Source organism: Excalfactoria chinensis, chromosome 1 (assembly GCF_039878825.1).
Source record: "Excalfactoria chinensis isolate bCotChi1 chromosome 1, bCotChi1.hap2, whole genome shotgun sequence".
In the NCBI taxonomy this organism is placed as follows: Eukaryota; Metazoa; Chordata; class Aves; order Galliformes; family Phasianidae; genus Excalfactoria; species Excalfactoria chinensis.
The window spans coordinates 162,871,592-162,895,875 of NC_092825.1; the positions used below are offsets into that span (position 1 = coordinate 162,871,592).

Consider the following 24,284-nt stretch of genomic DNA (forward strand, 5'->3'; position numbering starts at 1 on the left):
ACTCTCACAGTAAAGACAAAACTCCCCCTAACATCCAACCTAAATCTTTCCTCCTTCAACTTAAAACTATTTCCCCCTGTCCTGCTGTTATCTATCCTTTCAAAGAGTTGACTCCCCTCCTGTTTATAGGCTCCCTTCAGGTACTGAAAGGCTGCAATGAGGTCACCCTGCAGCCTTCTCTTCTTCAGGCTGAACAAGCCCAGCTCCCTCAGCCTGTCTTCATAGGGGAGGTGCTCCAGCCTCCTGATCATCCTCGTGGCCCTCCTCTGGACCCTCTCCAACAGCTCTCTGTCTTTCATGTACTGAGGGCTCCATGCCTGGACACAGTTCTCCTTGTGGGGCCTCACAAGAGCAGAGTAGAGAGGGACAATCACCTCCCTGACCCTGCTTGCCACCCCTCTCCTGATGGAGCCCAGGGCACTATTTGCTTTCTAAGGTGCAAGAGCACACTGCTGGCTCATGTTAAGTTTCTCATCCATCAGGACCCCCAGGTCCTTCTCTGCATGGCTGCTCTCAAGGACTGCTCATCCCAGTCTGTATAGATGTCTATGATTCCTCCAGCCCAGGTGCAAAACCTCGCACTTTGCCATGTTGAACCTCATGAGGTTCACCCGGGCCCACCTTTCAAGTCTGTTGCCTCTGAATGGCATCCCTTCCTTCCACTGTGTCAACCGCACCACTCATCTTGGTGTCATCAGCAAACTTGCTGAGGGTACACTCGATTCCATCGTTGATGTCATTGATAAAGATGTTAAAGAGCACCAGTCCCAAGACAGGCATCTGGGGGACACTGCTCCTTACCGGCCTCCATCTGGACATAGAGCCATTGATCACCACCCTCTGTCTGTGGCCTTCCAACCGGTTCCTTATCCATCAGGTGGTCCACCCATAAAATCCACATCCCTCCCATGTGGAGATAAGGATGTGGTGGGGGACCATGTCAAAGACCTTGCTTAAGTCTAGGCAAATGACATCGGTTGCCTTCCCCTTGTCCACCAGTGCCATCAGAGAACCATGCTGAAAGACATCTATCCGCAGTTCGCCATTCATACCTCACTCCTTCCGCTACTTTATTTTAAGAAGATGCAATTAGGTATGCAACAGGCATGAGATCTTTCCAAAGCCACGTTAGTCCCACACTTCACTTCACTGATGCTTATGCATGGATTCTGCTTAGGATGGTGACCACTCTGTAAAGGATGGACGCAACAGAATGAATTGCAAAGTCAAGGCCCTCATTATGTAAACTAGCTAACACTCAGCCTTTCCTATCCTTTTAAGTTTTCAGAAATTGAATGAGTTGCATTGCAGAGGCATTTGCTCACCTGAGCTGCAATTAAGCCACTGTTCCACATGGTGTTAAGGTGACCGTGCCAGTGCTGTTGAGAACACTGATGATTCTAACTAAGGTCCAGCTGGTAGAAGATCATCAGTGAGGATGGTGGTTGGAATGCAGCACAGCTGTAACAAACAGGAGTGTAGGCCCAGCTACCTTAGCAGAGTGTCTCTTCATCATTGTCCTTTATTGAATTTGAGAGGATATTTTGCTTTCTCTAGCAGTGAAAAATGAGCTTCTGTCACAGTGGAGGTGGGACCAGCAAGGAGAGGGTTGGTGGTGCAGCTGTCTGTGAACTGTAAGCAATTCTAAGCTGAACTATAAAGTAATTCCTGTAAAATGTCTGCCTTGATCTGTGTCTTCATTTGCTACACAATTCATTCATAAATATTCCAAATTCTTTGATGACTAAAATACTGCTTAATTTCCATGAAAGCAATTGGGTGCATCTAAGGGCTGTCTCCCTCATTCATGCAGTGAGTCAGGAGGGATAGAGAATTGGCAGAAACTCTGCCTGTGGATACTTCAAGGTGAAAGATGTAATCTGCTGCTACTGGCAGGCAGGAGTCATTACACAAATAGAACGGTGTTGCAGCTTTTGCATTTTTCCTGTTTGCTCTAATCAAAGCAGCATAGAAAAGGACAACAAAAATTATAGTATAGCTCAGCAGTCTTGTAAGCCCATATTTCCAATGGCAATTCATCCCTTCCTTTTGCTGCCTAGGTTTGCAAGTAACTGATTTATACTCACACCATGAAATCTGTGCATCCAGAAGCCTACGTTACATCTCTCCCTTGCAGCACATGAGACATTCTGTCCACAAGACTTGATCCTACTAAAATACATAGATGGGAAGACCTGTGAAGTCTTGGCAGCAGATGTAGGTCTTGAAACAGGCAAACAATAAGAATTTGCCAAGCGACGTGGAAAGCTAATTTTGGTCTTCCTTCCTATTGCATGGAAGCGCTACATCAAAAGACGTTTCACGGCCTCCCTTTTCAAAACCTCACAGCCTCCAGAGCACTGTGTGCACTGGGAACCCAACTCCAGGTGCTCCAGGTGATAAAGCAACGCACAGCGCTCAGGTCCGGCTCAGTATGAAGAATGAGGTCACACTGTATTTTTAGAAGCACCTTGTGTTGCTGCGTTGCTGTGAAGCATGCTCTTACTCTCCTTTTAGTTTTTTTTCCCTTCTCCTTTATTTTTTTTTCTCTCTCTTTTACTGTGAATAATTTGGCTGGTGCTTGCAAGAGGCTGTTTTAGCCCCAGGGATTCTCACACATACTTCTGTTGACAGAGCTCTTGTGCAGCAAGCAAGCTGAAATGCCTTTTGTTAAGGATCTGCTCATTTCTTTTTCTGTTCTGCCCCAATGCTTGGAGGATTTTTTGGCTACTGAGTTCCTGTTGTTACGCTCATGGAAATTAACTGAATTGAAAAATATGAGGTTACCTTGCAAAACAGGTAAAATTATCAGCAGGAAAAGATAATCCTGCTCTCCTAATCTGCTGTTAGTCTGTACGTTTCACATTCTCTTGGCTTTCTTGTTTAATTTTTTTATGGGAAGATTGTTCGATGGGAAATATTAAACAAAGTCATTGTGAAAGGCAAACAAATGCATTAGGGGCTGAGGGGTAGAAACTGTTTTGGGTGAGTGCTCTTCCATTCTAGCCCAGACCAGGGCTTGATTTGCTGGTTTACTGTCACTTCATGTTTAAACAGACTTTTAAAAAGAGAAGTAGGAAATTGCCACACATTCACATGCTGTGCAATGCCAAAATGCATATTGAAATGCAATTTCAGCGGATATTGAAATGCACTCATTTAATCAGCCTTTGCAGGTTAGTTTAGGTGACTTGTTGTTACAGTAACCCTATGAAATAAAGCATAGTAATTTCCCCATGAAGCAATTCTCCTCATAGTAACTCAAGAAAATGTAAAGGAGTAACATTCTCCTATTTCATGGTTAAGCCTAACATGTGCTTTTTGTATTAAGTCTGTGCAGAACTTGGTGGTTTAATCCACATTTTGGTTGTCTAGGCAAAGGAAATTCAAGCCAATGGAGGGTGATACACAGAAATTTCATACAGATATCTCTGCTTTTACCAGACAGTGAGGAAACTTTCCTTCCACATCACCGCTCTGTCTGTACCTCAGATCTGTATTAATCCATTGCTGACTTGTAAGAACCTTTCCTTAGAAAGCAAAATTCCGCTTGTGTGTCAAATGCGTTTAGAAAGATGAAGCTGATTATCACACACAGGTACAGATTTCACATTTTACCTTTAAAAAATGCCATCTTGCTTTTTAGGCTGTTTTGGAGTCATTTTCAGTAGGGCAGTTTGCTGTGATAGTCCCTGCATTGCTCTTCCTACTTAGAGAAAGCACATATCAGTCAGGTCCAGAGAAGGGCAACGAGGCTCATTAAGGGCTTGGAGAATCAGCCCTATGAGGAGAGACTAAGGAAGCTGGGGATGTTTAGTCTGAGGAAGAGGAGGCTGAGGGGAGACCTTATTGCCGTCTTCCAGTACCTGAAAGGTTCTTACAGTGAGAGTGGGGCAGGTCTCTTCTCACTACTGACTTGTGACAGGACGAGGGGAAATGGCCTCAAGTTGTGCCAGGGCAAGTTTAGGTTGGATATTAGAAAGAACTTCTTTACAGAAAGGGTGGTTAGGTACTGGAATGGGCTCCCCAAGGAGGTGGTTGAATCGCCATCCCTGGATGTGTTTAAGAGCCGTTTGGATGTGGTACTCAGGGATATGATTTAGCAGAGGATTGTTGTTGTGGTATTGTTTTGTGGTTGTTTTTTAAAAGATAGGCTACTGGTTAGGCTGCGGTTGGACTTGATGATCTTCAAGGTCTTTTCCAACCTGAGTAATTCTATGATTCTATGATTCTATATACGCCCAAGAGGTGTTTGTTACTCAGCATCTGATCCTACCAGCAGTAGGTCACTGCTGGTACAGCTAATGCTGCAGTATATACTGAGAATCCCGTTGCCTGTGAAATAACTTCCCTACTCATAAAGACCTTTTCCTGAAAGATGTTTATTTTTCAGAACTTTTAGGTGCATACGTTCATAATTGTGGTGGTAATTATAATATTTTGCGGGTCTGTGTTATGGGCCTTTTACGACATGTACGACATTAGCTCTGAACGCACAAACCTCTCTAAGTTACTCATTTTGGTACGGGCAGGATTTCCAACCCACAGTTCTGCCAAGAATGTTCAGTTTTCAGGAGCTTTAGATGTCCATGTGTAACTGCTTATAAAATGCAGACTTTGATATTTCATAGAAGGGTGGGTTTTTTTGCCCATCTCTGCTAAATCGAGTGAAGAGAGATGTTCCACAGGATGCGTGGGTGAACTCACACTCTTTTTACCACTTCCTCTTCGTAGATTTCTTGCCACACTTGCACAAAACCTGTCTGCTCCTGCACGCTTTCTTTGTCCCAGTCTCACAGCGAGAAAAGGACGAATAAAAAAGGAGTCCAAGGGAATAAGCAACCCTGATAAAAGGAAAATCTTTTCCATGCCTTTTGTAAATAAACTGTAGACTCAACAGCTTCACACCACATCCTTGAAAACCGAAAATCATTTGAGATAAAGAATTTTGTGAAATGTGAAAAGAAGCTGGGGGGTTATTTTGGGTGCCGGATTATTTGGAGGTAACAGCAAGTACAGGGTTTTTTTTTTTTGGTAGGGATTTTAATTCATGTTTTGGAGCATCACAAAGTAGTAGAAATAAAAAAGCACTCAAAGCTCTTTTGATGCCTTCTGGGTTGTCTTCTTGAATAGCAGCATCTCCTTTCTTGTGCCTGGCTCTGCAGGGTGGGAATGTGGGTGCAAGCGGTGTGCCTTCCAGCAGGATAGAGCATGCCAGAGGGCTGAAAAGCAGCAGTAATGGTTTAGATAATCATCAGTAGTCACCTGCATGGCAGAAGGCATTCTCATGGTGCCTAAAATAGCATATGAAAGGTTAGTTACCCCAGTCATTCCCTACAAAGGACATGTCTACTTTTTCAAAGGCATTGTACTCAGTTCATGTGATAGTAGGGAGAAAGAATCAAGGGCGTTCAGTGCTTCTGAAAGTGAAGTCACTTCTTTTTAGATGGCCCTCTTGAAGCTTCTGAGAAAATGAGCCCTCCAATGCAGTTTCGTCATTTACAAGTAGACTTTGCAATCTGCTATTATTGTGTAAAGAAAGAGAGATTCTTCTTGGCGATATATAGATTGGATATAAGAAAGCAGCTTTTTAATGTAAGAGTGGTGAGGCAGTGGCACAGGTTGCCCAGAGAGGTGGTGGATGCCCTGTCCCTGGAGACACTCAAGGTCAGGCCATTTGGGAGGCTCTGTGCACCTGATGGAGCTGTAGTTGTCCCTGCCCATTGCAGGGTATTTGGTCCAGATGACATTTAAGGGTCCCTTCTTCTTGCCTTTATCTGCCCATCTAAAAATTGAGTGAGTTGTCTAAGCATTTTGTCTGCCCCTTCTTTATAGTCTGGAAAAGAGGGTCATGCTAGGAGGGAGACCTCCCATGCTAAAATAGGCACTTACCTTCAGGAAGCATTTTCCTCCCTCTACTGACTCCAGCAGGAGGCCAGTCAGCTAACAATAACATCTGACTTTTCATAGCTAACAGTAACTGAGAGGAATGCTTTCTAAATCGTGCATACCAGCATACTTGCACCTTTTACAGCCAAAGAGCAAATGGCAGTGGTAATACATAACAAATCCAAATTTTCTATATACACACAATGTTATTTCTGTTACTCAAAGAATGCCTATAAAACTGAAATATGAAGTAACCAGCAATAAGATTCTCCTAGCTAGTACACCTTACTTAGCTTATGGCACATGCAGTGATAGGCATGTCACATGCCAGCATCTTGCTCTGCTTGCTTCCCACTCTGACAATCACAGAGCTGCCTACTGACAAGTCATCCCAGCAGTGACAGGCTCGCCACACACGTAGAAGGCGTAAGCTTTTCTTCTTGTTTTGAAAAGCTTCTGTTCTGCTTTGCTGTCTCACAGATGGAGTACTGAAACAATCCTTAAGATAAATACTAACAATATTCAATCTGTCACCAAAAAAGTACATTACATATATGAGTGAATGTAAGCTATGCAAGTATGCAAGATGGGTTTCTCGGCTGCTCCTCTTACTGTGTGTTGGAGGCCCAAGCACGAGGTGTGAGTCCAGAAGTTAAGACTGATTTAAACAAGACATGGCCAACTGTGTTGTAGAACTGAAGCTCTGTATTTTTAGCTTTCTCTTTTTGCTGTGCAAATGTATTAGAAGTGGACAGGTGCTGTGCTGGATCATCAGTTCAGAGAAGCTGAGCAACAGAAGATCCCACCCTTATTGAAATGCTCCTTATTTTCTGTCAGCCCCTTTGCCTCCTTTTTCTTCCTTATGACATTTCAGTAGCTTCAGCAGAATGGTGTAGAACTTCTCAATGATCGAACAAACAGCAAAAACAAAGTGAATAGAGGCAAGTTTTCACAGCAAGCATATACCTAACACCAGATTGAGTGATTTTGATCCATTCTGTCAATAATCAATGAAAACTCAGTACTTAAAAAAATAAACAAACATTTCTGCATTTGCTAATTCTTTCCGTGTCTCTGGGGTAAACAAGTCAGAGTTCTGATGTTTTAAACCCATCAAATCTGCATACATCAAATGTTTCTGAAGAGGTATAAGTGAATTTGGTACAGGAATGTCACATTTTAGGATCACTGCTGCTGATGCATTCCATTGCAAAGTCCTATCAATAACTTTTTTCTTATTTCTTTTTAATTTCCAGGAACAGAGAGGATTCAGATGTTTGGCGTAAGAATCCAGGCATTAATAATGATTATTTGATCATGGTTTTGGAATAAGAAGAAGGTATTTCCTGTCTACATATGTGGAGTGATGTTACTAAAGAAAACCAAGCATGGAGTCATTCTGATCTCTGATGGGTGAAACTCACTGGAATGGAAACCAACATCTATCCAACAAACCAAGGCTCGCTATGTCTTACATCTGCCAAGTGCCTGGGGACTCCGAAGGCAGCAAAGTATGAAGAGTACCAAAGAAACACAGAAGAACAGCAAAGTCCATCTGAATTTCAGGATGTTTTACTGGAACCTGAGATGAGTTTCCTGTCTGTGTCATCCATATTAGACCACAGTGAGACATCCTTGCAACCTGGAGGGACTGCAGAGGGTGTTAGTGCCACCAATCAATCTGAAACAGAGCAGCTCTGTGAAGAATTGTTGTGTTCTGCAAGGCACAAGCCCAAGGAAGAAGCTTTAAACTTTACCTCACACACAGAATGGTCACTCCTTGCAGGAGAAAATCCAGCCAAGACACCAGAAAGGAGTCATGAAATCAGAGTCGTGAGACACAAGCCAAGTGCTATCACATTTTCTGAGTTTGAATTTTTGTCACATGAAGCGAATGCTAAACTCCATATTTATGAGGCAGGAGAAGAAGACTCTTCATCTGAAGAGGAAGAAGCAGATGGCAGAGGTGGTGGTGATCTGTTTACAGAACTGCCACTGTATGAGGCACTTTTTAATGGCCTTCACAGAACGGATGTTTTCCCAGCAAAACAAGCTAAATGTGAACTTACTGAGTATCCACACATCTGTCATTTAGAGGACTGTGATGCTAATTCCAAAATGGAATCGAAGGACCATGATAAGGAAGAAAAGCACATGGAGCTGGAGGTAACAGAAGTTATTGTTTTGTTCCAAGTGTGTTTTAAATAAGTGGTATAATTTAAGCTTTGTCACAGGAGGAGAACTGACACAAATTGTTATACAGTGATAAGCAATGTTAATTACATAATTAAGAATATAAACCTACAGTAGTATACAAAACATTCAAAATATAATGCTGGACTTTTACCTTAGACAAATCAGTTTTGTCAGACTGACCTCATTTCCATCAGACAGAACTTCAGACTTGAGTTTTCCATTTTGTATTGTAATACATCATTGGCTGTTTCCCATTGTCCTAGAAGACTGTGTATTAATCTACATACAGCATATATTCCTAGCTATTCTCCAAGTCTACTGACTGTTCCAACAGGATAGAGCTTAAGATTACTGTAAGAGCAGAGTATGTTAATAATGGCCTTTTTTAGAGTAGTGGCACTGTAGCACTACTTTTCCCAACTTACAGCACTGTTTCTACTAAATAAGAATGTTTTCTTTTTTCTTATTTGATTACAGTAATATCAAGGACAGGTGACAAACGGGTGTATAATAAAATAAATAGAGCAGGTTTTTTGGTAACTTTAGTGGTGCACATCATGATAAACAAATGTCCAAAACAAAAACAAAGATTTAGGACAACATGGAAAGCATTCTGTAAGAATAATCATCCAATTATAACCTTTCCTTTAAAAAAGACTTGAGTAAATTATTTGTGTCTTTTGGAACTGGAGGAACAGCAGCTATCCAAGAGAATAAGCGAGGTTTTCCTTCTGCTTCCAGCTGATGACAAACCAAATGCCTGGAGCTAACCATGTTTATCACTGTGGTTCACTTCTAGTACAAAAATATGAAGTGATTCCAAACACTGGGGAAAATTCCAGTGTTCCTGAAATGGCAGCACAAATTAATGTTGAACCGTAGGTCAGTCATACCTTTCCTTCCTCTTCCTCCATACCTCTTCTCTTCCTCCTTCTTTTTGAAGTTATTGTCAATGTAGAAAGTCTTTATGCCCTGAAATGTCAGCTGGAGTTCTTTTCATTTAACAGGTGTTGTTTATTTCTCTCTTTCTTCAGTTCTTCTTTACTTTTAGTACTTACTAGAAGAGTTACACAGAGTTGCTTAATTGATTTCTGATTTAAAAAAAGAAAAAAAAAAAAGAAAGAAAAAAAAGAATTGGAATGAAAATGGACAAGTTTATATGAAGATTACAGTATATAATGCTTAGTTACTTCTTTAATAATAACCTTTCTCCAGTTTGGGGTGAATAATTCTGATGCAAAATGAGTGGGGGATTTCTGGTTGTATTTCACACAGTTTCCCAGTGTAATCAGAAAAACCGTCAGCTCACAGAGAAAGAAGCCAGATTTTCACAGTTTTCTCAGCATCTAATATTAGAAAACCAAGGCCCCAGAGTGTCTCCAAAGCAGTGCATCTTTTGATGCAGCACTGACCCTGAAACATTCTTGTGACACGCATCTTATTAAATAATTGGATTGTTCCGCCACCCTAAGCCAAGGCTTGCTTCCTCATTTACGTGGGGACACTAATCCCAGCATTTCCATTAATATAAATAAACATCAAAATGCGTGCACAACATCCCTTGCGTTCTGTTTACTGAAGGTCATCCCCATAGATAAAAGAGAAAGAATGGGTGCCATTGTCATTTAGTTTACTTTATGTCTATGCCATAAAGTAAACTCAAGGTTGCAGTTTGTAGTGCAGAATAATGGATTATAAATTGCCCGACAAGCGTTTGGAATTACATAGTAAATCTCTGAGAATATGTCAAAACATTTCAGAAACTGCACAGACACAGTGATGCAGTCCTGCTTTTGATTTTTCTTTTTTTTTTCCTATGTAAATAAGTGTTTATCATTCTCAAAAAGCCTCAAAGAATTAAGAAAAAAAAAGGATTCTCTTGTCTCCAAAATTTTAGCAGTGGTCATGCATTAGTGCTCAGACTAAAAGCCCCCCCCCCTGTGGCTCTGGATTAAGCTCATGCTCAGCAAATGTGTGTCGTCACATGATTTATTGCTGCTATGTAGAAATGGGGCTTTTGGAGCAATGTCTTTCTGCTAGATAGGAAATGAAATAGAGATGGCATGGGGTAAAAAAAACACTGTCAAAAGCAACCATTATTGCTAAGTCTCAGACCTAAAAACAGTAGAAAAACAAGCCCAGTTGGCCATAGATCCATGGAGATAACACCTTGGCCAATATATGGCTGAATGCTTGCTTCTAGAGCTCACAATGAAACAGTGGTAACAATCAACCCTGCAGGGGCATTCCTATGTAAATGCATTTGTCCCCAGTGCAGAGGGGTGCGCTGCTGCACATCTCCCATTTTGGGGTGAGCAGTGGGAAAGGCTGTGCCCCACTGCAGCTGGGAAGCACGGTCCCTTGCAGGCAGTGACAGTGAGCAAGCTGGTGTCTGAATTTCCCATTATACAGTTGCTACATGCATTTGTGTGACAATTCTTGCTTCATTCAAACTAGCAAACAGAGAAAAATCTCAGAGTATGCTAAACAGTAAACAAGAACAATGAAGATGGAAAAAGTACAACTTATCCATGCTGCCAATGCTGTTGAAGGGGGAAGAAACAGTGCTGAGAGCAATTCACACAATGGTGCCTATGAATAATGCTCTTTCTCTTTGTCCAAAGGCGTACAGAATCTGCCTGTTCTGCATGGCACATGACAAATGTCATTTCTGTTCAGTTTATGAATGCACTGGGTCTCCATGTCTCCACTCTCAGACTAGTCCCATATATGCTTCCTGTGTTTTCTCATCAGATTTGGCAGCTGCTCCTCTTCAGAAATCTGTAATCAGTGGCATATTTCATGCCCAAATAGACTTCCTAAGTGAAAAGTAACATTTATTTCAATGGGGGAGCAAAATTTTGAAGGTCTAAAAACAAGTCTATTATGAGTACATTTGTGCCATTTCTCATTTGTGGTTGGCTATCTAGGTAAGACCACTCCTAGCACAGCACTATATGGATTCTGACTTCCTCTCTGTTTTGAATGGTAACTTTCTGACATCTCTAATGTCTTGATATTATTCATGATCACTGTGTTTAGTTCTATGGGGATTTTTTCTCAGCAACTCTGAAATGATGACCTGAGCCATTCTTCCTTGCTGGCTTTCCTTCAAGCCTTCACATTAAGCTATATGCACTTTTTTTCCACGTATCCAGCTCAGTGTGCAAGGGCAATAAAATATGTAGAAGCTTCTGAAACATTGCATTTAGGCTGCCATTTCTTCTGTCTATACGGAGCAGGGCCCAGCTGATAACCACATTTAAGCAGGAACTACTATGTAACTTCATCAGTGATCTTACCCTTCCTTAAGGAAGGAAAGAAGGAAGGAAGGAAGGGAGGAAGGGAGGAAGGGAGGAAGGGAGGAAGGGAGGGAGGAAGGGAGGAAGGGAGGAAGGGAGGAAGGGAGGAAGGAAGGGAGGAAGGGAGGGAGGAAGGGAGGAAGGGAGGAAGGGAGGAAGGGAGGAAGGGAGGAAGGGAGGAAGGGAGGAAGGGAGGGAGGAAGGGAGGAAGGGAGGAAGGGAGGAAGGGAGGAAGGGAGGAAGGGAGGAAGGGAGGAAGGGAGGAAGGGAGGAAGGGAGGAAGGGAGGAAGGGAGGAAGGGAGGAAGGGAGGAAGGGAGGAAGGAAGGAAGGAACGAAGGAAGGAAGGAAGGAAGGAAGGAAGGAAGGAAGGAAGGAAGGAAGGAAGGAAGGAAGGAAGGAAGGAAGGAAGGAAGGAAGGAAGGAAGGAAGGAAGGAAGGAAGGAAGGAAGGAAGGATTATGAGATCATACCCTTGACAAAGTAAGTTAGTTATTAGGGATCCTCCCTCTTCTCAGGGATCATAAATCCTGCTAATGTTGGCTGCTCCAAGAATTGTCTTACCAACATGGTAGAAAGCTGGAAACCTTCTCTGGGTCAGTTTCAAAGCATCTCTTGGGTAGACCACATTAGCTGCTGTAAAAGCCAATAACAGGTTTCTGTCTTTGCTGACATTACTTTGGCCACCTATGTGAGTTGTCACAGCTTCCTCTATTGCACCAGAGAGAGAAGGGGATAAGCCAGATAGCCCAAGTGGTGGAAAGGAACACCTGGAGTGAACCATGAGGATTTGCTAGGAGCTGCAACAGGCCCAGTTATCTCTCCTCAGTGGACATTCAGAGTCCTTCAAATGAGTCCACCTCTTGAGGCTGCTTCTTGATGGAACAAGGTCACCTCCGAGACGTATCTGGGGCAGATGGGAAATTAACTGATGGGAAGTGCTGTCTGTTTGGGTTCAGTTGCTTCCCAGGATTATGTTTGTCCGTTTTTGTCTACAAATGGATTTGCTGACAGGAAGATGGATGATCTGTCCTTCCAGTTTCTCTTCCCTCGATGATTCACTTATTTTCATTAATTTGCTTGTTCTGTCCTTGTACTACAATTAGGTAAATTTTATCCTCATTATACAATCATTACTGAGTGACAAGTTTGACAATCGCTGTATAAGCTTAGACCACGAGAGTTCAGATTCAGGCTGGAATAATTTGCTGACCTGTAATGTTGAAGATTACATGGTATCCATCTGACATTTTGTCTAATTCTGGCCCATGTTGTCATTCTCAATTTCACGAATGCCAGAAATTAACCAAAGAAGCAAAACAAGAAGATAAATAGATACGGACATGAAAGAAGAGATAAATCCTCAAGTATTTATCCAAAGCCACGTTTTTTTTAATTAATTGGCTTGTAAGTGTTTTAATCTAGTAATCATATCCAGAGAGAAAGGAGTCAGAACATTATAAGTCTTTGACAATGAATTTACTTCATTCAAATTAGATTGAGATAATTAAATTTAAATTATCAAACTAAGGCAGGAGTCAAGCCTACAATTTACAACCAGTAATTGGGCCTGCCAAAGTAAGCTTGCATTTGGATGTCTTAAGTTCTGCTGAATTCTTATGCCTCGTGCATTCCTGCTCAGTGACTCGTTTGGCCACTCTGAAGTACTTCTCTGAGAGGTACTTTCCTGTTTTCATTAATGAGGCTCAGGAACAGTGGTGGAATTTAAGGTATCTGAAAGTCATGCTGCAGTAGTCTCTAATTCAGTCATAGAAGAGCTAAAAAACTAGTAAAGAACATACTGGAGTGAAGCACAAACACCTTATGCCATTCCTCTCATACTTTGGAGGTTTGTTCTTCTTTTTACCCTGTCAAACAAACTCCAAAACTAGAGAAGAATGGTTACAAACGTGTGATGACTGCTTCATGGGAAGTAATACCGTTACCATCATCTCCTTTATGTTCATCTTACGCAGACATGGAACATCCACCCAGGTAGGAGAGCCAAGTGCCAAATTAACAATGATCAGGGAAAGCAGAGACCAGGTTACGGGGAAGAAAATGAGGAATGACTTGTCTGTGATAGGACTGATGTATCTTTGTACAGTCACATTCTTAATTATAACGTCAGGTAAGCGCTAGCTTAGAAAGGGTCTCTGGTTATTAATTTAAAAGAAAGAGTCTGTTTCACAACTGTGAGGCACTAATAACAAACATAGCATTTGTACAAAGAACATTTCTCTCTAATCCGACTATTCTTAATCATGTAACAATTTTCCATTAGGACAGGTTGTTTCTTTAGTCCTACTTTTTATTACAATTGGAGGCAGCTGTCAGTTTGAATGTACATCTTACTACTGTGGAAAGAAGTTGTATGGCTATTTCTATTACAAAATTACAGGAATCTGGGAACAAAATTTCTTTTGCCTGTTCATAAATATTTATGCATGTTTTATATTTAAATTTAAAGCTTCAGGAGAACAAATAGTTAACCAGAATGATGTATTATACTGAAGGGAAATAAGAGTTACCAAACGTACCTGGGGTGATGACTTTTTTCAGATCATCAGTGCTTTATATGCTGTGTATTTAAGTACTCCTTCACCATGCTGCCACCTCAGGAAAATAGCTCATCAGAAAACATCAAGAGGATTTACATACTGTTGCACCAAGCTCATAAAGTAAGAGAGGTGTATCAGCATTTTCCTTTACAAATATTTGAAAATATCACGAATCTGTGCAATGTGAGACCATCTGAGCGTCTCATCTGTGTCCACAGCAGTAGAGCAAAAGTCAACAGAAAATCAGCCCTACCTAAGTCAGGGCATGGGTGAACAACATTCCTCTGCCAAAGTACGGAGACAGGCGCCCTGAGAATTACAGACTGGGTCTCAGGTGGGAAGAATCAAAGTAAACGTGTACAGATCTGTTTGTCTGTGTACCAATGAAATTTACATGTTCCTTCAAAGTGCAGATGGAGATTCTGGATAAACCTTGGTATGGGCAGTAGGCAGAACAACTTGCAAAAGTGGGAACTTGCATGAAAGGTGAGGGAATGGGTTGAGTTTCATTTTCAAACAGGTTTGGCTGATAGGTGAGGATTTTGAGAAGTTGTGTATGTTTTTGAAGTCTAGAATAAAAACGCACTATAGGAAAACAAACCAAAACAAACCAAACCAGAAACCATAACCGAATGAACATCTTTTAAAATGTCATATCCAAATACGGGAAAGTTCTTGAGCAGGAGTAAGAAAGTGAATTACAAATTTCCTCACACACAAAAATGTCTGGGAACTTCCGAAGCCTCAATAACATATACCTGGCTAATAAAATCAGCAATATTCTAGCGATAGACCTTCTCCGTGTGAAATGCCAGTTAAATGGTAGCTTGTTGTTGCAAAAGACCTATATCCTGGGTACTGCTTTGGGAACAAAGACTCCATCATATATTTTGCTATGCCAGGAGATCTGTAATCATTTTGGCAATGCCACATATTCAGCTATTAAACAGCCAGCTACCTGTGCTAACACTGAGGTCCAGTCTTTAAACAAATTCAGAGAAACTTAAAAAGAATAAGTAAATCAAAATGCAGTGGAGTTCATAGAATTTTTAGGGTGATGGATCTGAGCGTTCATTTTATGACATACTTGGCCTATGGAAATGAGTTACTTTCCATAGGAGAGAATGTCTTCATTCTCAAGACATTACTTAACAATCATTCCAACTATTGAATATTTTATATTGCAATAAAAATGGAAATAGGCTGTTCCTACCTATCCCAGATTCCTGGACAATGAGTGCATCATCAAAAAAGTTTTGCCTAGTTTTGACTTATTTCAGAACTTTGCAATCCAGCCTCAAAGAAACCTCATCTGAATCCATTTGGAATCCAGAAATAAAAAGGATGGGACATTGTGGCCATTTTTCTGCATTCGAATCATTTTTTCTTCCAGAAACTACCTTCAGTGAAATCTATTAAACTGTTGGACTGTATTATTCAACTCTCTCTACAGAGAGATTCTGCAGTATCTAAAATTCTCAATTAGGCTTTTAATGCAACATTTCAAAAATTGAGTCTGGAATAAGAAATGTGTAGATGTGGCAACTAAGAGACGTGGTTTAGTGATGGGACTCCATAGATCAAGTTGATGATCCTGATGTGGTGATCCTGAAGGTTTTTTCTTGCTTAACTGAGCCTGTGATTCTTTGTTCAGCTCCACAGATTGAACAGCTTACGTATGCTGAGTGTTCAAAGAAAAGTTGCCTGGCCTTAGTCTGATCTTTGTAATGATGTATTCAGTGCTGTGCTATATAATCTACTGTTCATTTTGCAGTATTTATTTATGGTTCCTATTTAAACTGTATAATGGTGAAATTTAAGTGATTGTAACGAGGATCCCATAAAAGCCTTTGCAGTTTGCTTAGGGACTGACTGTCTTGAAAGAAAATATCAAAAGAACTGCTAAACTTGACAAATAGTGACAGAATATCATAGAATCATAGAATTTCTCAGGTTGGAAGAGAACTTAAAGATAATCGAATCCAACCACAACCCGACCACACTACCCTACTAACAACCCTCTGCTAAATCATGTCCCTGAGCACCACATCCAAACAGTTTCGAAACACATCCAGGGATGGTGACTCAACCACCTCCCTGGGGAGCCTATTCCAGTGCTTAACAACCCTTTCTGTAAAAAGGTGTTTCCTGATATCCAACCTAAACTTACCCTGGTGCAACTTGAGTCCATTTCCCCTCATCCTGTCACCTCTCATCAGTGAGAAGAGACCAACCCTGCTCTCGCTGTAAGCGCCTTTCAGATATTGGAAGAGAGCAATAAGGTCTCCTCTCAGTCTCCTTTTTCCCAGGCTAAACAGACCCAGCTCCCTCAGCTGGGAGCAAGAGGGCATATTCTCCATCCCTTCACAAGCCTCACTGCCCTTCTTTGGACCTGCTCCAGTACCTCCATGTCTTTTCTGTACTGAGGTACCCAAAAATGAACACAGTACTCGAGGTGAGGCCTCACCAAGGTTGAGTACAGGGGCAGGATGACTTCCCTACACCATCCCTGATACAAGCCAGGATGCCATTGGCCTTGGCCACCTGGGCACACAGCTGGCTCGTATGCAGCTGACTGTCCGTCAGTACAACAAGGTCCCTTTCCATCAGGCAGCTTTCCAGCCACTCCTCCCCAGTCCTGTAGGGGATTCCCCTATAGGAAATATAAAACTGTGACTTGTTTTCATATAATTCTGTAATACATACAGCATACACAGGGACTAGGAACAAAGTATGCAATAACCAGGCAAAAGAATAAAGAGACCAGCCCAGATAGTAATATGAAGTTAGCAACAAGATGTTTTTTATGAACATGCCTGGCCAAGATCAGTGCCTGTCCTGAGTGTGCAGCTAAGCAACAAGATTCAGAGCTCACCCCAGGCTGTACTTTTATCTGCTGTGTGTGATCTCGATTTACTAAAACAAAACAAGTAACTGGTCCATTAGATACATGGAAAAAGATTGTTTTTGGAAGGTACAAGATGATTAAAAAAAACAAAACAAAACAAAAAAGATTCCTTCTATGATACAAAAATATTCCATAGGCCATGTTTATTTGAAATTCTATCATGTAACTCACACAACTGATTTATAAGTGTGTGATCTCTACTGCACAGAACACAAAATGGAGGCTTTCAGGATTTATCAGAGCCCTGCAAGGACTCAACAGTTTTATCTTCAGGGATAAATAATCCCACTGAGGAAAAGCGATAAATGGCTAAAATAGACAAATGGATTCAAAAGGCCCAGTGGGAAACTCACAGTGTTCCCAACATGCACGGCCAGACTCCATTGTTTGTGAAGTAATGGCAAAAAGGTGTTTTATGTGTCCAGAAAATGCTTTTCACAGAATCACAGAATTGCAGGAGTTGAAAGGGACCTCTGGAGCTCATGGAGTCCAACCCCCTTGCTGAAGCAGGGCCCCTACAATCAGTCACACAGATAGGCGTCCAGACAGGTCTTGAATATCTCCATAGGAGACCCCACAACCTCTCTGGACAACGTTGCAGTGTTCCATCACTCTCAGTGTTAGGAATTTCATTCACACATTAATATGGAACTTCCCATGTTCAAGTTTTAGGCCACTGCTCCTTGTCCTATTGCTGTGCACCACTGTCAGTAACAGGAAGGGAGCCTGTGGGTTAAGGTTAGGGGCTGTGGTCGGGGTCTACTACAGGCTGCCTGATCAAGGGAAGCCTGTTGATGAGGCCTTTTTTCATCAGCTGCATGAAGTGCCATACCCGTAGGCTCTCATCCTGATGGGAGATTTCAACGACTCAGATATCTGCTGGAAAAACAATAAGGCGAGCTATTTTGAACCGTATTTTAATTTATTTTATGTGACTGTTCTTCATCCAACACTCTTTTCCCTGTCTGGCATTCCAAAAGGAACTGACCACATCCATGTCTTGATTCTTGGCCATAAGAGATGAATTTTTATTGAATTTCAGTGAATTCGAGAGTAGCTGCACAGGGAAAAAATGGTAGGTCTCCTCAACCTGACTCTTTCCACCTTATAAGACAGAAAATAACAGCATGTGGAAGGGGACTGCAGACAGAGCAGGGTTGGTCTCTTCTCACTGGTGAGAGGTGACAGGATGAGGGGAAATGGACTCAAGTTGCACCAGGGTAAGTTTAGGTTGGATATCAGGAAAAACTTCTTTACAGAAAGGGTTGTTAAGCACTGGGATAGGCTCCCCAGGGAGGTGGTTGAGTCACTATCCCTGGATGTGCTTAGAAACTGTTTGGATGTGGTGTTCAGGGACATGATTCAGCAGAGGGTTGTTAGTTAGGAGAGTATGGTTGGGTGTCATAAAACAAGAACTGAACAGCCCAGTGTCCCCAGTTAATATATATATATATGTTCTGTTTCTTGATCAGGGGTCAATTGGCCTTTGTTAAGGAAAAGATGCCATTAATAAAATCAAGTGTCTCAGGATAGAAGTAAAAACGTATTGTCCTCCTGTTTCTACAGAGTGAATCTAATCACTGCAACGTGATCACAAAGGTTGTCTCAGAAAAGTAAAGAATTGCTCCCAAATGTTTTTCAGACTTAAAATGACCACAGTACTAACAAACCCTGGTTTCCTGTAGCCTCCAGGCTCGCCATCCATTCTCCGTCTCTCAGTGTTTTTCCACCACGGTTCTATTTTCTCCACACTTGGCCACATCTCCTCTATTTCCCTTTGCCAAGGATGTCTCCAGACCTGCTGTGATTCTGACACTGTGTGCTCAGACAACAGCTGTTTTTCCACTGCCTGGCCAGTCAGCACTCTTACACTCACCGGCAGCTGCTCAGGAGTGCTTTGGGCTGATGCCTCGTCATCTTTAGCTTATAGCAGGCAGTCATTTGAGTCTCTTCTGTCCATTCAGGCAGAAAACGTGATTAAATTTTGAAGTTTGATTTCTCTGATATTTCTTCCCATCTTTCAAACTGACTTGAAACTATCCATATAAATATATATATATATATATGAAACTATATATGAACATTTCCATTCAAACGCAGTGGGTGAAATTCTTAAGCATTTGAACAAGCACCAAGTAAGAATGATGCGACTCTGTCCTCTAATGATATCAGGTAAAAAAAAAACAGAAAACAAATAATTAAAGCATAATTACTTTAAATGTAAGGATGAATATAATGCGATGGAAAAAACTCTGAGGAAAAATATATTTAACGTTTTAATTAAATCTATACATTCCGATAATGAACACTTAGGAAAGAGTCATTAGAAAAAGCAAAATAAAGTAGCCAAGTCTGTCTGCAGAAGTGAAAAAGAAAACATTAAAGGAACAGATTTATGAAAGACATTTAAAGGTATTTTGACTGATAAGCTCCAGTATGTTTGAGTTTTATTTACTATGGAAGAATATAAACTGGGAGGTTATTTATCATCATCTGTGTTGAACCAAATGACAGAAGACCGCAATTAAAATTAAGATCCCCTGGCAGTAGGAGCTGTACTGTAACATCTTTAGGCTTCGCAGCCTTGATTCTTGGTTCTACCAGATTCTCTTCATTGCCATTTGTGTTGTGGTGCCAAGGCTGAGCCTCCAAATCTGGATCTGAAGCTTTGCCAGGCTTCATTGCTGTTAACTGAAGGAACTGTGGTTATGGCCTGAATTTGGCTTCCAGAGTCCAGGGTTTCTGTTCTTCCTCCCTCCCTCCTCAATGTCCCTTCTATGCATGCCCCCAAATATAAAAGACTTTGAAGAAGAAACTTCTTGTATTACCAGAAAGATTAAGAAATGAAACACTCCAGTCTGCCCAGTCAGGCTCATTTTAATATGCCAAACCAAATAAGCAAATCTTAAATCCCTCTGAAAATGCTCTATTTAGTCACTCATTTCTTGACCTATACCAAAACTTAGGAGTCTGATTAATTTTTTGTCTCACTTGAGTAGAGCTCTGTCTTACCACTAGCAAAAGAAAATGCCTGTACTGAGGTAATCTGCACCAAATCAACTGGTTCAAGCAAGCTTCTGATGTCAAATGCAGCACTGTTCCTCTGCCAGCCAGTGCTGCCTAGATATTAGGATTTAGATGAATTTTATATGTATGGTTGTCTGAAATGATCCATTTTGATGTTACTATTCATAAAAGAGCATCGAAACCAAGCCACTATAGTCAGATCTGCAATTCAACATGAGTTTTCTGCGGTTGAGCAGAATCAGTCACAACTGCATCACTGTTATTTATTCTGCCCTCATGAGGCCTCATTTGGAGTATTGTGCCTCCAGCACACAGAAGGATGCAGGTCTGGAGGAGGACCATGTGTATGATCAGAGGGTGGAGCACCTGTCCTGCAAAGACAGGCTGTGGTAGCTGGGCTTGTTCAGACTGCAGAGGAGTACTTGAGCTTATAAACAGGAGGGAGGCTGATATTTTACATGGTCTGATAGTGACTGGACAAAGCATGGATGGTTTTAAACTAACAGGAAATCCAGAAGGAAATTCTTTATTCAGAGGGTGGTGAGACCCCGGCACAGGCTGCCCAAAGAGGCTGTGGATGCCTCATCTCTCCAGGTTCTCACAGCCAACAGGGATGGGATCCTGTGCAGTCTGATCTGGTGGGTAGCAATCCTGCCCACCACCCGGGGTTGGAGCCTGATGATCTTTAACGTCCCTCCCAACCTGTCATACTGTGATTTTACAATTAGATGATTCTAATGTCTTATTTACAGCAGACTGTGGATTGCCCGTGTACGGACTATTCAGACATATATCTACACAGTTGTTATGTGCCGTTTTCCATTCTTAGTGCTGGTATGGCAGGAACAAGCCAACATAGATGGACTACCATAGCACCAGCACATACATTGCAGAAATACTTCTGAAGATCACTGTTCAGATTAAGTCTCACCTAATCCAGATGGGATGCTGAGGAAAGGCATCAGCAATAGCTAAGCAATTAGCATCCCCTAAGCTCTGTATGAAGCAGGTCTTACTATGGGAACTGACGTGAATGTGACTCTATGGAAGAGCCACGTTACGAAGGAGCTTTTTGGCCTTCCATATCACGACCAGGAAGATGGGAAGCTGCTGGCAGGGCGAGGCGCGGGCAGCCCGACAAGCCGCCCCGGCCGCTCATAGCCCCGAGGACAGCGGGGCGGGAGCCCGACTGAGGCGCTCAGCCTCGCCCTCTGCAGGCCCAGCTCGGCACTGCCTGCAACCCAGCCCTTATCTGCCTCAGGGCGGCAGCCGGCTGCTGGGGAGCGGCAGGCAGAGGGCATCGGCTCTCTCTAGGCCCACGGACGAGGCCCGGCCAGCCCGTGGCACACAGCGAAAGCCGCTCGCAGGGCCGAGCTCTTCTCCACGCGGCCGGCGGGAGCGCGCTTCTCGCCCGGGACGTCAGGGCGCGCTCGCGGGCCGCCGCCGCCTCCCTCCGCCGCCGGCCGCCAGGTGGCGCTGCCGCCCCGCGAGCCGCCGGCCGCCGCCACCCGCCGGACACGTCACGGCAGCGCGTGCGCGCGGAGCCAGGGGCGGGGAGCGGAAGAAGAGGAAGCGGGCGGCGCTGCGCGCGCAGCTCGGGGCGCTGGTCGAGGCTGGGCGGCGCCCGTCCCGCCGTGCCCTCCCCGCCGCGTCCTTCTTCCACAGCGCGAGCTTCTGCAAAGGGCGGGCTCTGGCTGCGCGCGGGCGGCGGCCATTGTTGGCGGGGAGGGCGGGAAGCCTCTCAGCGGGGCGGGCGGCCTCTCAGCTGCCCCGCGCCGCCATTTTGCTTTCACGCAGCCACGGCCGGGGCCGTCCGCTTCTCCCTCTCTGCCGCGGGCTGACGGCGGTGTCGCTGCCGGCATGGCGGCTGCGAGGGGGAGGGGCTGACCGCCCGCCTCACGGCCCGCTTGGGCACGGCGCCCGCGTAGGGCGGTAAAGCGGCCTCTGGGCCCTCCCGCCTCGCTGCCTTCAGCTCCGTTTGGTCAGGGGGTGCCGACAGCATGGCCTGCTCCGCCGTAACTGCTAGGATACAGCTTCCCTGTGCAAAGAATGAGGAAAGGAGATCTGTTTTTAAGTATACTGTAGCAAAACTAGTTGTTAAGAGCTAAGTATTGGGGGGACCTGTGTGAAACCTGGCGGCCTGTGCTTCGTAGTGTTAATAAATTGCTTTTTATCTGAAGTGTAAAATCAGTTCTTTGTTCTTTCTTAACAGTATGGCTTGTGGAGAAGTCTTTGTGCTGCCTGTGAGTGGGTTGGGCCCCAGTACTGTGTGTGTGTGAAGGGCTGCAGGAGCTGCTGGTGCAGTCAGGCCTGTCCCCACTCCACCAAGTGACCTTTAAAAGGTCTCTTCCAACTCCAGCAATTCTATCAACCCTACCCGATGGAAACGCACAGAAATTTTCAACCATTTTTAGACAGAGACACTTTTTTTATTACTGTTATTTTGTGTGTTGAAACATATCAGTACACACCTCACAGCAAATCCAAAGATTACATTCAGTTTGTGCTTGGATAATGCTAAGGCTTTGCAGTTAAAACAGGCACCTGGGTGCTGAGCTTCCACTGGAGATCAAGGAACTGAGCCTAGCTACGTTTGTAGGCCTGAGATTAACGGGCTCCCTTAGATGGATGAAATCAGGATATAGTTGAGGAGGTTCACATCTGTTCAGTTTTCTGCTGTTTTTTGTCATAATTCACATTGTCATTTTTCTTATCACCACATATTGCGAGGCCACCAGAGATTCTCTTTTGCTAAGCTTTGTCTTTCAGTACTCCTTAATTCAAGAGCGTGCCTTCGATTATGTATTTTCCCTACTAATGTCTGATTTTGTCTTAAGAGCACCTTGTTAACCTGAGTATCTTTTCAGCAGTGGATTGTGAGATCTTTTGGACAGAGAACAATGCTAAATTTTTCAGGACCACATGAGTGAATGTAAATCTTGGAAAGAGCATCATTTCTACCCTGTTTTTGGGGGTTTTATTGGGGGGGAGGGGGATGCTGGAGCTGAGTGTACGGAGCAAGTAGACAAATCCTTGCTGAATTCAGCTGTTTTGCTAGTTATAGTTACTGTTGTATAAGTAGAGAACAAGAACCTGCTTTAAATGTAGCAGAAGCGAGTGAAATAAAGCCCATACTAGTGACTGTTCCCTGGTGCCCCCGCTGCAGCTTAGCAGGGCACTCCTGTTAGCTCAGGTTGCTGAGTGGGAGTGGTGTTTGCCCTGCCCCAGATCAGGGTGTGCCGTGCAGCAGCTTGATTTGCTCACTCTCCAGCTCTGTGCTTCCATGCTTCAGTGATGCCTATTGGAATGTTGTGGTTTAACCCAGCAGGTGGCTAAGCACCACGCATTCTTTCACTCACTTCCCCCCCTCCCAGTGGGATGGGGCAGAGAATGGAAAAAGAGTAGAAATCATGGATTGAGATAAAGATATTTACTAAGATAAAGAAAAGAAAAAGGACAATAGTTATGACTATAAATATATATGTGTGAATGTATATAAGAAGTGGTGCACATGCTCACTGCCCCCCAACCAATGCCCAGCGAGCAGAAGTGGAAGATGAACACCCACCACCTTCAGAACTCCTTCCCCATGATGTCATCTGGTATAGAATATCCCTTTGGCCACTGTAAGTCAGCTGTCCTCATTCTGTTCTCTCCCAGCTCCTTGGGCCCTTCCCTGCAAATGGCCTTGGCTCTGTACAGCACTGCTTAACGGCAACTGTAAACATCACTGTGTTATCAGCATTGTTTTTCTCCTAGAACCAAAACGTAGCATCACAGGAAACTATTCCATCCCAGCCAAAACTAAGACAGTGACTTTTCCCAAAGTTTACCCTTTACAGGATTTATGTCTGACATCGCCTGACTGTTACATGGGGAATTAAACTATTTTCAGTAATATTAGCCTACCACTATCCATTTTATTTATGTTGATATTTTCTATACGTTATATTTTAGCCAATGTTCTTCAAGCATTTCCCTTTTCATGTAACTTTGGAGTTAACTGGTCTCCAAGAAGGGACAAACTCTACACCACTTAGAATCATAGAATCACGAGGGTAGATTTTAGTGTCTGATGTGGTCGTGACATGAGGGGAGGCCCCCAAGGGCTCCACATAGGTAATTGTCTTCCCTACACTCTTTCAAATTGGAGTCATTCTCAATAGTGGAGCAGTAGTTCTCATTTCCACATAGAAAGGGAAAGAACAAGGATTTGGTGAGGGTGCATCATGTCTGCATAATAATATTCTTATTTTAGTGTAAGGAGGACCTAATCTAACATGCAAGCACAGCATTAGAGCTTTAAATCTTACTAGCATGTGAAAGCTACAAGCCCACAGAATCACAGGGGTTGAGAGGGATCCCTGGAGATCATCTAGTCCAGTGTCCTGCTAAAGCAGGTT

At 43.1% G+C, this 24,284-nt stretch overlaps 1 protein-coding gene across 1 annotated transcript in view; it reads left to right on the forward strand.

Moving 5' to 3' along the window:
- STARD13 (StAR related lipid transfer domain containing 13) overlaps positions 1 to 24,284 on the forward strand; it is a 281,949-nt gene that overhangs the window by 36,176 nt on the left and 221,489 nt on the right. Inside the window, exon 2 of the mRNA XM_072361572.1 lies at positions 7,146 to 8,055. Coding sequence (XP_072217673.1) covers positions 7,318 to 8,055 — 738 coding nt within the window. The 5' untranslated portion in view covers positions 7,146 to 7,317. The remainder of the gene's footprint in view (positions 1 to 7,145; positions 8,056 to 24,284) is intronic.